This window comes from Marmota marmota, unplaced genomic scaffold (genome assembly GCF_001458135.2).
Source record: "Marmota marmota marmota unplaced genomic scaffold, marMar, whole genome shotgun sequence".
NCBI classification, from domain to species: domain Eukaryota; kingdom Metazoa; phylum Chordata; class Mammalia; order Rodentia; family Sciuridae; genus Marmota; species Marmota marmota.
In genome coordinates this window covers 2,593,369-2,607,639 of record NW_026000221.1, presented here as the reverse complement: position 1 = coordinate 2,607,639, position 14,271 = coordinate 2,593,369, and the positions used below count along the sequence as shown (strand labels likewise).

General features: G+C 49.8%; 1 protein-coding gene across 1 annotated transcript; it reads left to right on the top strand.

Annotated features, from left to right (window-relative positions):
• Positions 1 to 277: 277 nt before the first annotated feature.
• On the top strand, positions 278 to 7,685 carry Tifab (TIFA inhibitor). The gene is made up of 2 exons (XM_015488583.2): positions 278 to 348; positions 2,202 to 7,685. The coding sequence occupies exon 2, from the start codon at positions 2,212 to 2,214 to the stop codon at positions 2,851 to 2,853; it is 642 nt and encodes a 213-aa protein (XP_015344069.1). The 5' UTR covers positions 278 to 348; positions 2,202 to 2,211; the 3' UTR covers positions 2,854 to 7,685.
• The last annotated feature ends 6,586 nt before the right edge of the window (positions 7,686 to 14,271 follow it).

Below are 14,271 nucleotides of genomic sequence, written 5' to 3'. Positions count from 1 at the left end.
TCAACAGCCAGGGGGAAGGAAGCTTGTGGACACTGGGGTTGTGGTGGTAGGAATGTTGCAACCCAGGAGGGAACCCCACCTTTCAGCAGGCCCCTCCTAGAAGGGGTCCCAGACTGGGATTTTCCAACTCCAGGCAGTGGGTTACACTTCTGCAAATGAAAATTACACTTTCATTATCTTTCCTAAGGAGAATAAGGAAGAAAGCAACAAAACCAAAGTATGTTCTGACACATCATGATACTGAACCACAGCCATAAGAAGCGTCCCTGGTCTTGCCCCACCCCAGACCCACTCCTTCGAGAGAGCTCACAGATGCAGGGCTAATGCAGATGAGGCCCTGGCCATAAGGTAAGTGGAGGTCAGAGGGACTAGAACCCTCAGGGAGGCTGGGAGAAGCTATCCTCACCAGACACACACTCCAGAGTGTCTTTCTAGACAGGAGGGCTGGGTTTTCCACTTCCACAGACCAGCCAGGATCCAGGAGACCTTTGACTGTCCCTTCAGGCCTCCGCTCTGATGGGTGACTTCTGTCAGCTCTGGATCACTCAACATAGCAGAGTAAGGTCACACAAAGTGGCAATGAATCCTTTCTGAGAGATTCTTTCAGGGTCTTCACACCTTGGGATTGGTTTCTAGAAGTGAAGTCTGAGTTTCTGGTTAAATCTGAAGGTATGGCTGCCCGTTCCAGCTGTCCTGGAGAAATGTGGGCAGAAATACTGTACACCAGCTAAAAGGGGTGTCCCAAGAGGCCTAGCCTTGCTGTTAGACTGGAAGGTCAACATTAACCTAATACATCCAAAAGGCAGGAGATGCAGATGGTTGGGCACAAGGAGAGACCAGGATTCTGTACCACCCAGCACAGCCTTGTTCTACAGCCCTTGAGAATTAGTCTACTATTTGTGGTATCTTGGGACCTGATTTCACTAGCGTGGGCTTCTTATTTAGTCCAGATGTGCCTTAGACACTTGCTCTTGCCAGGTGCTGTCTATACTGGGTAATGGGACACAATCTACCTGCCCTTGGGAGACCTCAGGGAGATAGGAGAGGAGTTCAAGGAAGACAGGATAAGGGCTTACAGAACTCAGTCATGAAATACAAAATGTAGCTGGGGGGCGGGGTTGGCCTGGTGCCCCAGAAGGGATTCTCCCTCCTGTGGTTGCCAGATGACAAGAGGGATCACCTTCCCCAGGCCAAAAAAAAAAAAAAAAAAAACTCATAGAAGAGGAAGCCTTTGAACCTGGCCTTGAACAATAAGGAGCATTTGGGATGGAATACGGGTATGTGAAGTGCCAGAGAGTTTGTGTTCCTCAAATCCATGCAGGAACAAAGCTGATCATTGGAGGTGGCTTTATGGTATGTGCCAATGAGTTTCTACAGGAAAAATTCCTGGAGATGGAGTGTGGGACAAAGGATGTGTGCATTTCTCACTGTAGTAGACATTGCGGTTGCCTCCACTGAGCGCCTCTGGGTTCTTTAGCGAGAGATCTCTTAGCACTCTCCACCTTTTGCATCAGCATCTGCTTTCTGCTCAGAGGTGAGGATGGGATGCTCATCCCTTTCACAAGGGAGACGTGCCAAGCATGGTGCCCAGCCTACAGGAAGTGCTTAGAAGATGCTTGCTGTCCTTATTCTCCCTTTCTGATACCCAGGACCAAGTAGGCTGCCCTCACCTGTGTCCTGCCACACCTCCAGAGCTAGAGCACTATCTCCTCCTCCAGCTGGATGCTCCTAAGGAGAAGGGTAATTTGCATCTGCTGATCCACAAAAACTGATTCGGTGCCAGGCTTAAAGGAGGGCTCAGGGAGAGTTTGTTGTGTGATTGCTAGATAGTAAGATGGTGTGGACTGTCTATCCCCCTCTTCCCATGAAGTGGGACCAAATTATCTCCAAATGCTAGTCCACCAAAACCCCACCCTGACAGGTGGTATGCCCCATTTGCTTCATGGAAAGATGGACATACTCATAATACAGAAAACAAGACTCAGAGAGGATAGGTGGCATGTCCTACTGTCTAAACACAGGAGAGATGAAGCTAGCACTAAACTCAGTTCTGCAACCTTGACTCCATCTTGGGTTGGGCAGAATCCATGGACATGTGTTTTTGATTAGCTAAATGTGGCTGGGGACAGGGGGTCCCTGAGGTGAACAGGCTGTGTGACCTCAGGGAGCCACAGAGGTGGGTCTCTTTTCCATCCTCTCAGGAGTTCATCCATGGAAAGTTCTCTCACAGTCCTGCGGGTAAGCCTGTACCACCCCACGCTGGGCACTGCCGCCTTCATCAATGTCCCACTGGAGTTGCAGCATGACACCAGCCCACTGCTGATTGGCCGGGGACATGACACCCACCTCCAACTGCAGGTGCCCCACCTTTCCCGCCGACACCTGTCCCTGGAGCCCTACCTGGAGCCCGGCAGCACTCTGCTGGCCTTCTGCCTCAAGAACCTGAGTCGCAAGAGCTGTGTGTGGGTCAACGGGTTGCTGCTGAGGTTCCTGGAGCAGGTCCCCCTGAGTGTCACCAACAGGATCTCCTTTTCCAATATCCAGATGACTATCCACATAAAGAGAGGCACCTCCCTTGAGGCCTTTGTTTGCTGCTTCCACATGAGCCCCTCACCCCTGATTTACAGACCCAAGGCCGAGGAGACAGATGAATGGGAAAGCATCCCCCAGGGGCAGCCCCTCCTGGGTTCAGAGGAGCGAACTCCAGTTCACCTGGGGTTCTCTACATCCCCTCCCAGACTTGGAACAGCCCACTGCAGTCAAGCCCTGGAGGAGGAACAGAAATATAGCTCTAGAGGGAGCTGCCAGACACTGCTCTCTGCTAGCCCTGCTGCTGAGAGCAAGCCTTGCTGAAACAGGGCTTGAAATATTTGAGCTACATCATGCAAAGTTGACATGGAAGGTTGACATTCGAGGCATGCTGACTGCCTCACTTATAATGAACCAATTCTGCAAACACTGAGCAGCCAGGGGGTGGAGAAGCGCCTTCAGTGGCTAGAAGTAATGGGAACTTCATATACTTTTAGAGGCCCTGAGGGGTTCTGGGGAGACTCTCTCAGCATTTCCCCACATTCCCCGCCTTGTCTGACTAGGAGTTACTTTATGTTGCTCATTTCGCACACTGCATAAGAGGAGGAGTTTGAGGTTGCAGCAAGAATGCACGGACACATGTAGCAATTACGTTTGTGGTAGCTTGGGGTTACCTTCAGCTTTCAAATACCCACAGGCACTCAGGGCTTAGGGAAGCCTGGGTTTAATAAACTGCAAGTATTTCATTAAGCTGGCATACCCAATAGGATTCTCTGATCCCCATATGGGCCACGTGATCGCCACGTTGTCATGCGGAGGTGGGGGTGGGAAACCTAGAAGAGGTGTAAGAGGAAATTGGAAAGGTAGAGGCTCACATTTCTGGAAAGATGCAGGCAGAGCTCAGTACTTCCAGGATGGGAGCCAGGAGCTGGGACTGCCTGGAAATCCATTGTCACCACTGTTACCACGGCCTTCCTCATCCTCACACTCTCCCATTCTCTGTTACTTCTGGATCAAAGCTTTGGCCAAACCAAGAGCAAAAAAAAGGTCTTCAGAAAAAGGTGTTTTCCCAGAGCAAATGGGCTCTTTCAGGACTAATTCTGAAAGTGGGGATGTTGTGTTAGAATTCAGTTCAGAAGTTATTATACTCAGATGTATCATTTATCAGTGGGCAGAGGCAGTCTTTCCAAAAAAGGGATTGATAAGGATCTGGGCAGGCCAAGGATGGGAGAATGCCTCCGTGAACTGGGGGTGCAGCATGCTGGCAGCCACTTGCCACGCTATCCTGGGAGTGTGGACTAGAATCAGTGTCCATCCATGTAATAGAGGGTGGGACCTACAAACTCAGATGGTCACCATGGTCCAGGGTATCCAAGATGCTGTACCCACTGTGACGTGTGTCTGTGGGGCTCTATAACCACCTCTGACTTTTGCCATTTCCCATCAAAGAAAGACCCTTTTGCACCCATGGCAGGCCATAGGAGGTTCAACTCTGCTCCCAGACCCTCAGCCTCTTCCCTCTGGGGAAGTTAGCACTGGTCAAGACCCAGCCATGCCTTTGCTTGGGAAGCTTTCCCTCCACTTGGAAATTAGAGCCACAAGGCAGAGGAGAGCACGGTCTGCAGGGAGGGGACTGATCCATGCTGTGAACAACCCCTTGGGACTGTTCTTCTCTCGTTTATTCAACTTTCATCAAGCACTCCCCCCCTTTTGCCAGATGTGTACAAAGCCCCAGGAACTAGCATTGAACAAGGCTGACAGTCTCCGCTTCCACAGGCTCAGGAAGACTATAGGTTACTTACATGGGTTCAGGAGCTAGTGACTTCGTTATTTGATCACCACTGTTGATTGGTGCTCTAGTATTTTCTCTCTCCTGCAGCTGGACATATTATTAAGTGACTTCGTCTACTATGGAGTCACTACTCTGCTGGGTGCGGTGTATATTGCTTTATCCAACCTCACAGCATTCCAGATAGGTGATGAATTGTATTAACCACATTTTACAAGTGAGGAGACTGAGGCTTGCAAAGGTTAATTATCTTGCCCAACCCTACACCATTTACGAAATGCATGATCTTGGGAAAGTGACTTAGACTGTTTTTGCCTATATTTTTCCCTCTTGAAAATAACATGCAAAGTGCTCTGTGCCATGCCTGGTACACAGTAGGCATTCATAAGGGTCAGCCACTGTCATGGGACCTGAGAGAAGAAACTCAATAGGTATAAAGTTGAGGGCTCACTGCAAACCTGCAGCTTAGGAAGATGTGAACCCTGGCAGGGTGGCTCCCAGAACCCAAAGGTTTATTGCTTTCTGTGATTCCCTGATGGAGGGTTTGGTTTTAGCTCTGGACCTTTGAGTAGTCAGGAGGGAATTTTGACCTGTTTTTGCACCAAAAGGCCCAATAGCCAGGGTTTACAGAACAAGAAACACTTTGTTGGGGCTGGCAAGAAATGGCCACGCATAGTTTGATCTGATGGAGCCCATTGTTTGGAACTGCTGATTCTAAAGGCAGCAACGATCCCTCACAGACTGAAATGCAGCCCAAATGATGCATTACGGAGCACCTCCCACCTAGGGAAACAGAGGTCACAACTAGAGATTAGACATGAGCATCAAAGACAGAAGACAGCAAGCTGCTGGGAGCACTGTGGGTCTCCAGGTGCAGCTTCCTGACTCCTTGGAGAACTTTGAGACAAGCTGCTGCCACCGAGACCCCCTCTCCAGGGCCTCAGTGAGGGTTCTCTTCCCTCTAGAAAGGAGCAAACCTACCCTCCTGCAGTTCTCCAAGATAGGGCAGCCCACCTCCTCCATGGCAGACTCTGTGACTTGGGTCTTTGGAATGAAGAGTCTATGAGCCCCTTGGGGACCCAGGATGCACTGAACAACAGGCTGAAGAATCGCAGGCCAGACACAGGATGGGCGGGAGCCAGGAAACATCTGGTTTGCTGTTTCAGACTCTACCAACTCACGAAATCTCCCCAGGAAACTCACACTTTGCTTTTTACTAAGTTTTCAGGACAGCAAAATTCTGCTCATCCTAGGCTCCACTTTTCTTGAATAGATCCATGACACCCAACCCCACTCTCCTCACAGCTGGAATTTCCAGACCAGCTTCAGGCCCTTGGGCTATACACTTGACACCATTTCCCTTGCGGCACAGGCAGCCTGAGCAGGGGATGAGTCCCTCCCAACCATCCCCTCTGTTTTCTCCCACATACAGGGTGGCTTGGTAGCCCAGGAGTATGCAGCTCATCAGCCCCCTACTCAGGGGCACACACACCCATGTGAACACCATGGTGTGTCTGAGCTGGAGCTCTGTGGTCAGACTACTCCTGGGTTAGAATTCATGCCGCCCACTTACTAGTTCTGTGATCTTTGACAAGTGCCCGAATCTCCCTGAGATGGAGTTTATTCTAGAAAATGAGGACAATAGCAGTACCTCCCCTCTTAGGGCCATCACAGAGGTCAAATGAAGTTCCACATGTAAAGCATCTAGTGCAGTCTGCGGCACACAGTAGGTGCTCAAGAGAGTCAGATATCATTGGCTAGTCCAGTGGGACGAACTGAACTCAAGTAGACACAGGGACTAGTTCACAGGTGCACACACAAGAGCATACATCTGCTAAAAAGAGCTACATCAATGACAGTCATATAGACCCCAGAGCATTACAATTCTCTCTGAGGCAATATTGGGAAATTTAGAAGTCATCCTGCATGTAATTTAAGGCACCTTAACCTTCACACTCCTCTGCTTTTCCAAGAATGGGAATCTTCCCAATCCATCTGCTGACTTGCAGAATCCATGCAGGGCAACGTGTCAATGGAAACACACTTGCCTCCACACAGCCACAGAGCAGGGCCCCAAAGCCCAAGGCAGTGCCATGAGGAAGTAATGGCAGGCACATCAGATGATCCAGTTTTGCTGCAGCCTAGGGAAAGGAAGCCTGTGGCTGACCAGGGCCGTCCTATGTGGGGCATCAGCACACTAAGGCTACATATTCCACATTTGTCTTTCTAGTAAGACCTCAAGCTCCTTACAGACAAAGACCACTGTTGTTGGAGCTGGAAAAAAGGCAGATGGACAGACAGATAGGGCATTGGTGGTCAAGGCAGCCATTCAGGGTGCTGAGGCCTGAGCCTGGCTTCTTAGGCCAGGTGCTGGCAGGTGAGGTCCACAGTGCAGGGAAACCAGTCACCAGCATGAGAGAGAAGATTGTGGAGCCTGGGCTGACAGTGGAGGCAGCTGGGACTCAGTGGGGCAGCCCAGAACCTCCAAATAGGGCAGAACAAGGAGGTGCCTCCTTCTCATTCCTGAGCCTCTGTAGCTACAACTCAAGAGGAACCTGAGGTTTGGGGGTTCTTTGTGGTGACTGCTGAGAAGGTTGATGGATTTGACAAGGCACCATGTCAAGGAAAGCGAGAGATAGCTCTCAGCCAGTACTGCCAGTCCCCAACAGAGGCACATAGGAGACAGACAGCCCCAGGAGATTCTAGGAGGTGCCCTGAGCAGTAGCAGTCAGGAACAGGCCTAACTGCATTGAGTCAAGCCTGTTGCCCACCAAACATCCACAGGATCTGCTCTGAGTCCTCTCCCTGACCCTTGTGCAGTGGGGGCCACCCCATGCAGACCCTCTTCCCCAAACTCAACAAGCAACACAGCCTTGTTATACTCTCATTTTCCATCTGCACACACCAGAACTGTTAAAGAGATTCCCTGAGACCCTAGGAGACCAGAATGTAACCCTGCTGGAGGCATCTGCATCTTCTTAAAAAAAAAAAAGGTCGGAGAGGGCAATGCTTAAACTGAAAGAGCATGTTTCATAGAAGAAAGAGCGGCATTAAAGGTTTCCAAGCAGGTCACCGGAGGACAAGGTCTGGTGGTGGCTGATGTCACCATAGTCCATGTGGTCATCTGTCCCCTCCCTCCAGCATGGCTTCCCTCTGTCAGCTCTACCTACGTCCCACTCACTGTCATCCCAGGACTGCAGCCCATCCAAGATTCGAAGGAAAGAGTAAAAGTCTAGCACCTCAACCTGTAGGAGGAGATGCCGTGTCTAATGAACTCGGTTTGTGTTGTGGGACTGTGATTCCTCTTACCTTTAACGTGAACTCACAGGAGGATTAAAGTGAAATAAAACCTACCATTTGAGTTACATTCTCAGCTGATTGGAAACATGCATTACCTCCGCGTGACTGGGCTGTGAGAAGGGAAGTTATTATCTTTCTTTAGAGTTTGTAAACTCTTTATGGCTGGAGCAGCTTTAATCCTGCTGGGGGAAAAAATGAAGCAGGAATAAATTGCTCCCATTTACCTTTGTTTTCCAATCACACGCTCCAGTGGGAACAAAAAATCCTAAGTGGACAGCCAGGTGATCCCCGACAGAAGAGTTTAATTATTTTCTTCTTTCAGGCACATGAGTTGAAAGGGGTTTAAAGTGACATTTGGCAAGGGGGCTTATGCCACAAAAATGTGCACTCTGGTGAGGATGCCAGCACCCCCAGGGTTGTTACTAGGTCCTCTCCCTTTTCTTTCCAGAGGAGAATGGCCTCTATCCCCACAATGCCCACTTCTCAATGGGGTACTTGTCACAAAGCACCCTGCTCTGGACATTTGGGAACAACCAGGAAGAAGCCAGAGAAAGCACAGATCTGAATCAAAATCAAATCAATGTGGATATGAGGGACAGAACTGTGGGGCCTGGGACTCTGGAGAAGCAGCAGATTTTGCTCCTCCAAGGTTATTTCTCTGATCCTGTGTTACTTAACAACACAGAGTTTATGTGTATCAGGTATGGGCAAAGCCATCAGGGAACCCCCTGGCTCTAGCTCTCTAACAGCTGGAAGAAGGTCTGGCTGAGATGTCTGCCTTGCTTTCCTTTAAAGACAGGGGTACTGTGGGAGACTGCAGAATAAAGCAGAGCCAGGGGCTGTTGGAGGAAGAGATCAGCCAGACAGGCAGACCTGGTGTTTCTAATTGCTATGAGGAGCCAGAACATCATGATGTCACTCTTCCCAAGAGCCTGCTGCAGATGTGCTGGGAACATGGGCCCTGTTAAGTTACCTTGTTTAGGAGATGTATCATAAGGATCTAGTCAGGAAAACAAAAACCAGTCTAAGTATGCGGGGGGTGGGGTGTGGGGGGGGAATTATTTCAGGAAATTGGGTACACACGTGGCAGAATTCCTGAGAAGCCAAATAGGAGTTGTAATTGAGGGATTATTGTGAGTAGGAAGTTACTGTCACTACTGGCTACAACCCCTGGAGCTGGAGGGGCAACCACGAGAGGTGGTGTAAGCAGAACCAGAGTAAACGTTATCCAGGCAAAACTGGGATGGCCAGAACTGCCCTGGACAGCCGGTTCCCTTCCCCTGCTGCCATGCAAGCGGGGACCTCAGAGAGAGGCTTCCCATGGCAGACTAGAGCCACAGAGGAGAGGTAGCCGCCCACAACTGACTCAGGTGACTCCATCTGAGATTCTGGGTAAGAGGGAGAAACACCCTGGCTTCTCTCCTTTTCTGGTCACTTTTCTCCCTCCAATGCTTCCCATTGGCTGAAACTAGAAAAAAGGCCCTCCCACCAGCGCCTCCCATTGGCTGACGCTAGCTAGACCAGCTGGCACGCTGAGGCAGGCCGCCAGAGAGAGGAGGGAGGTAGAACCCTGATCGAGCAGAGGAGGGAAAAAAAAAGCGATGGGTTTAAAGACAGTCAAATGCCAGCGTGAGCCAGTTAATATGTCCATGTCACTGCCCCTCAGCCTTGCCTGGGGCCCCGGGATGGGCACCAGATAGGAAGAGACAGAGGGGCCACAGTGCTCAGGGGGGCCCCTTAAGGGGATGAGCAAAAATAGACTACCCCTCCATCACCATCCTCAACTTAAGTGACCCTCAGCCTCTGTAAGAAAGGAAAGAGGAAGGCAAAGAGACAGGTTCAGCATGGGGAAACACAGAGGAGTGCCAGGTGTGGCCTGGATTGGCCTTCACACATCCCCTTCCACCTTCTCCCAGAGAGGAGCCCTCTCAGTCCCAGATCTAAGCCAGTATTGGAACATTCAGATGGGATCTATCCATGCCCAAAGGTCCTTTCCTCAGCAGGAGCCCACACAGTGAGTACCCACTGTGTACTCTGTGCTGTGCCTGGCCGGTTTCAGACCCAAAATGCTGGAATCTCCCACTTAGGGGAAGGGTGCCCACACCACTCAGCAGAGCCCTGTCTGTACCTTGCCAGGCTCCTGGTACCCAGCAGGTCCTCAGCAAGGGTCTGTTGACTGATGACAGGAGACTGAAATGGGGGGAAGAATTTGGGTGGGCTGAGAGCAAGCATCCAGGGACAGGGCTTTGAGAAGAACCATTACCATTACCCGGTGGAACTATTACTGCCTGCCGGAAGAGGTTAGACTCAGCCACTCCTTGCACTCCACAAATACTCTTGAGTCAAATTGGCAGGAAAATTAGTTTTATTCAAATCCAGCTTTGAAGGAAGATAACTGCTTTGCCCTGGTTTGATCAAACTGCATACAAGTTCATTTTTCCTTTTTTTTCTTTTTTCTTTTTCCTATTTCTTAAGTGAGTGGGTAGATGAACCTAGCCAGCCCAGGATCCAGGCAGGGTTCCTGGGCTAGGCGGCCAGTAACAGAACCTCAATCAAAATAAAATAAATCGAAATAAAGCTGCTGGTGAAAAGGCTAAATGCACTTTGAACAACCAAGTGCTCTGGGTGGAAAGAGGAAGAGTAAGTGGTTCCACTTAGCAAATAGAATCATCGTGCATACAGGACCTTGAACCCAGGAGCCAGTGGCAAATTCCAGCAGAACCTGCGGAGCCCCACATCCTTGATTCCTCTGCTATCAACCAGCAGCTTTCCTGTTTCCAGATGGGTCCTGTCTCCTTGGTATGGCATGACCACCCAGCCTGTCACCGCTCAGAAACATGCACACAAGGTCCAGAGCTCCCAAACTTGGGGATCTGCCCGGGAGTATTGGAAGCAAGCAGACTGGAGGCTGGAGGCTTCCAGAACCAGCGCTGGGCCTCATTACTGAGGAACACATGGTCCCCTGTGGACACTCATTGGAGGCTAAGGGGGGAAGCGAGCAATCAGAGGGCTGTCTTTCAGTTTTACGTTCCTCTTCCCCTGGGTCTGTAGGGTCTGTGGTTGCTGTGCAGATTTCAAGTTGAAACATCACAAAGCTTTATGTGGTCTGACTTCTCCTTCCCTACTCCATCCCCCAAAAGACACACACACACACACACACACACACACGCCTGTGTGCCTGCCTCTGGGCTCTGTCAAGTCTAGGTAAAGTGTTGGCTAGAAAACCACAGGGTAATTATGAGCTGTGAGTTTTGCTCCACAGTTAAAAAAAGAGAGAGAGAGAAAACACTTCTACTTGAGATTCTCAGCATGCTTTCCAAACCAGAGCAAATGTTTTGGCTCAGCTCGGGGGAAAACAGAAGCAGAAGCGAGACCCCAATAGAGAAATGGTGGCGGCCTTTCTGAGGAGGCTAGAATATTCCTGTAAAGGAACATCATTACCTTCACCACCAGCTCCTGGGAAAGTTGAGACATTCAGGCCTGATGAATGAGTAAGTGGAAGGAAGGAAGGAAGGAAGGAAGGAAGGAAGGAAGGAAGGAAGGAAGGAACTGTGTTGAGAGGAAGACATCTGACATGGCCAAGGCTTGGAGAATGTCCCAAAAACTCTGAACACCTCATTTTCCCAGTCTCTACAATCAGTTGATACCAGTAAATGTCTGTGGAGCAGAAAATCTGATGGTAGCACTTGCCAGTTCTTGTGGTATCATTTCTCCCACTGTGATCAATTTCAAGATAACGGTCTTGATGACATTGCTGAATAGTTGGGGAAAGATGCACAGAAGCCTACCATCCTGTGGCTTTTCCCCTTCCAGGCGCAGTAGACACAAATAACCTCCAGAGTACAGAGCAGTGAGTTTTGATGATTTACTCTGTATTGAACATAACTTATTAAGCTGCGATTTAATTTTAATAATTTAACTAGAAATGTAATTTCTTAATGAGTCATTATAACTTAATTATTGGATAATTAAATTACACTTTAACCATTTAACAATCGGCCCTGATAAGACAGTTTCAGCACACCACGGTATGGAAAAAATTCCAGTCCCTTGATCCAAGTGCTGGCTACATCAAGAAAATAACCAATGTGAAAATGCCTGGAAACAAAGATGGTATCTACCTGGAAGCCTCGGGGTGGGGGTCAGTGTGGGCATTCAAGACACTCATACACTATTTTGTTATTTAAAAGTGCCTTCCTTTGTATTTATCAAATTAGATATTCAAAATAACCTTCAGAGGAGCTTAAACCCTTCCATGTGGTAGATGAGGAAACTAGAGAGAGGAAGTGTGCCCAAACCCACTACCCACTCAGCTGATGAACAGTACAGGCAGCATCTGACTTGCTCAGTCCTGGCTCTGCCCCCTGCCCCTCCATCATGTGGTTGGTGAGGGGCAGCCATGGCCAGCTCTGCCTGAGCTTGGCTTGTAGAGCCTCACTGTCTAGGTCCACTTAACAGATATCAACAGATGTGATTCACAATTGGAACCGTTCTGCCCAGGCCCTGGAATCAACCCTCTGGCTTCAAATGTGGCCCAACAGTGAATATTAGGCAAGAGGCCACACTCATCTCTCTCCTGGAACCTTTCTCAGAGCCGTGACAGGTTGTGTGGCACTGAGTGGCTGCCTTTGCTCTCACAAGGGTGGAAAGAGACATAGCTCTCTGAGCCCTACCCCTTCTCTGCTTTTTTCATACAAGATGGTTGTATCTCTAATAAACAGATCAGTGGCAGGGCAGAGAGGCTTTCTAGTAAATTCTCTGCATTATATAGTCAAACCCTAAGGCTTCCTGGACTCCAAGGGCAGGGCAGTGCCTGGGCCAGAGGGCCAGACGAGCCTTCCCCCCTCCCCAAACCTGGAGCTAGACCCCAGCGTTAGACCCCAGACAGGATCAGGACCCCTGCTTGAGGCTGGGATCTCAGACCCTCAACTACATGTGTTTAGAAACCAGTCTCTACAAAACCCACCAGTGCAGAGTGAACCCTTCTCCAAGCTCACACCTTCTCCCAGTTAGCTACTACCCTCAGATTTCTGGGTAGGAGACATCCCATCACCCAGGCACATCCCCTCCATCCTTCGTCATTTCAAATATTCTGGCATGTAGGTTCAGTATGCTTGGCTCTCTTAAACATCACGCTTTATGGCCTTTTGCAGTGTAATTTTGTTGCTGTCCTGCCATTCAATTTGAATTAAATATCAAACAGATGTGAGTCATTTTTTGCTCTTTTTTAAAGAAAAAGTTTAATATTAGGGAGCATGCCCTCCTATAAGATCAGGAAAGCCATTCGGAGAAATAAGCCCCTTCAAATTAAAAAAGAATCACATTGGTTAACGTTAAGATGCTTTCAAGTGATACATTTCGAAGTGCTAAGGGAAGGTGTTTCCAGAAAGCCATAAAGCGGCCAGGAGAAAGGAGAGGAAGATATACGGCCCAAGGCTGATGGGGAAATTGGAGCCCCAAGAAGGGGCAACCCCACCTGGGAGGAAGTTCTGAGCTTGGAGATGAGGTTCACAGATGATGTTGGGGGAGGCCATCTTCCTTGACGGCCTGAGGGGGGCCTACTCTCTGCAGCCTGTGTGGTCAGGCCGGGAAGGGAAGCAGGAGGAGCGCCATGCTGCTCAGACAGCCAGGCTGTGTACCACTTCCCACTCTCAGGAGCTTACACCAGCTTGGCCCATCTCCCTCAACCAGCTTTCCCTGGGTGACTTTGTCTGTCTGGACATGCTAAATGGCTTAGTCCTCTTGTTCCTACCATGGTCTCTTGGATGAGGGTGGGGGTAGCCTTGTGCTGGTCATGGGAGAATGCAGAGAAAGTTGTGGCTCCTCTTCACACCCAAGAACATGCATGAACTTGCCCCAAACCTCAGGGGATTCTGGTCTCCTGGTTTAGACATCCCTTCTCCCTGCCACCCAAGGCGGCCAAGCAAAGAGCGTGTCCTTGCCAAGAGAGTCAGTGCACAGAGCTCAGGAGCCCAAGTTTACCAAGTACCCACATGTTCAAAGCCACGCAGGACTCTGTGTGAGCCAGAGTTGCTGGTCAATCTCCAAACTCCCCGCTCCTCTTGGCAACAGTCATACCTGGAGCTCAGCATTATTGGACCTGCCGCCATTCATGGCTGCAAGCCAGGGCTTCTCCAGTGCCGGCTCAGCCTAAAGTGTTTCCATGTGGTCTTTTGACTCACTGCACCTAAAGGCAGCTCTCCAACTACAGTCGCTGACTACAAATGGCATTTCCATGTGGCAGGGCAGGGGTCCAGAAGGCCTCTGATTCCAGCTGGTTCTGGACATCCTGGACACTGAGACAATGCTCTGCACACTCATGGTTTGCCTCTGGGGAACAACATACAAATACCCAGAGACCCTGCTCCTTGGGGAGTGTCAGGTCCTGCTGATGAGAAACAGAACCAACACTTCCTAGAATTCCAGACAAAAGAGAAGTTTGAGTGGAGGGATTTAGAGCCAAGAGAAGCCTAGATGGTGGAGTCAAACAGCTACAGATGGAATCCCAGCTCCACCATTTACTAGTTTCAGGACCTTGGGCCAGAGATCAACCTCTCCCAGGCTCTGTTGCTTCTGGCTATAAAACAGAAGTGTCACCCAACTTACAGGATGTTGGGAAAGACGGAATGGAGTGCATGGGAAGCACTCAACAC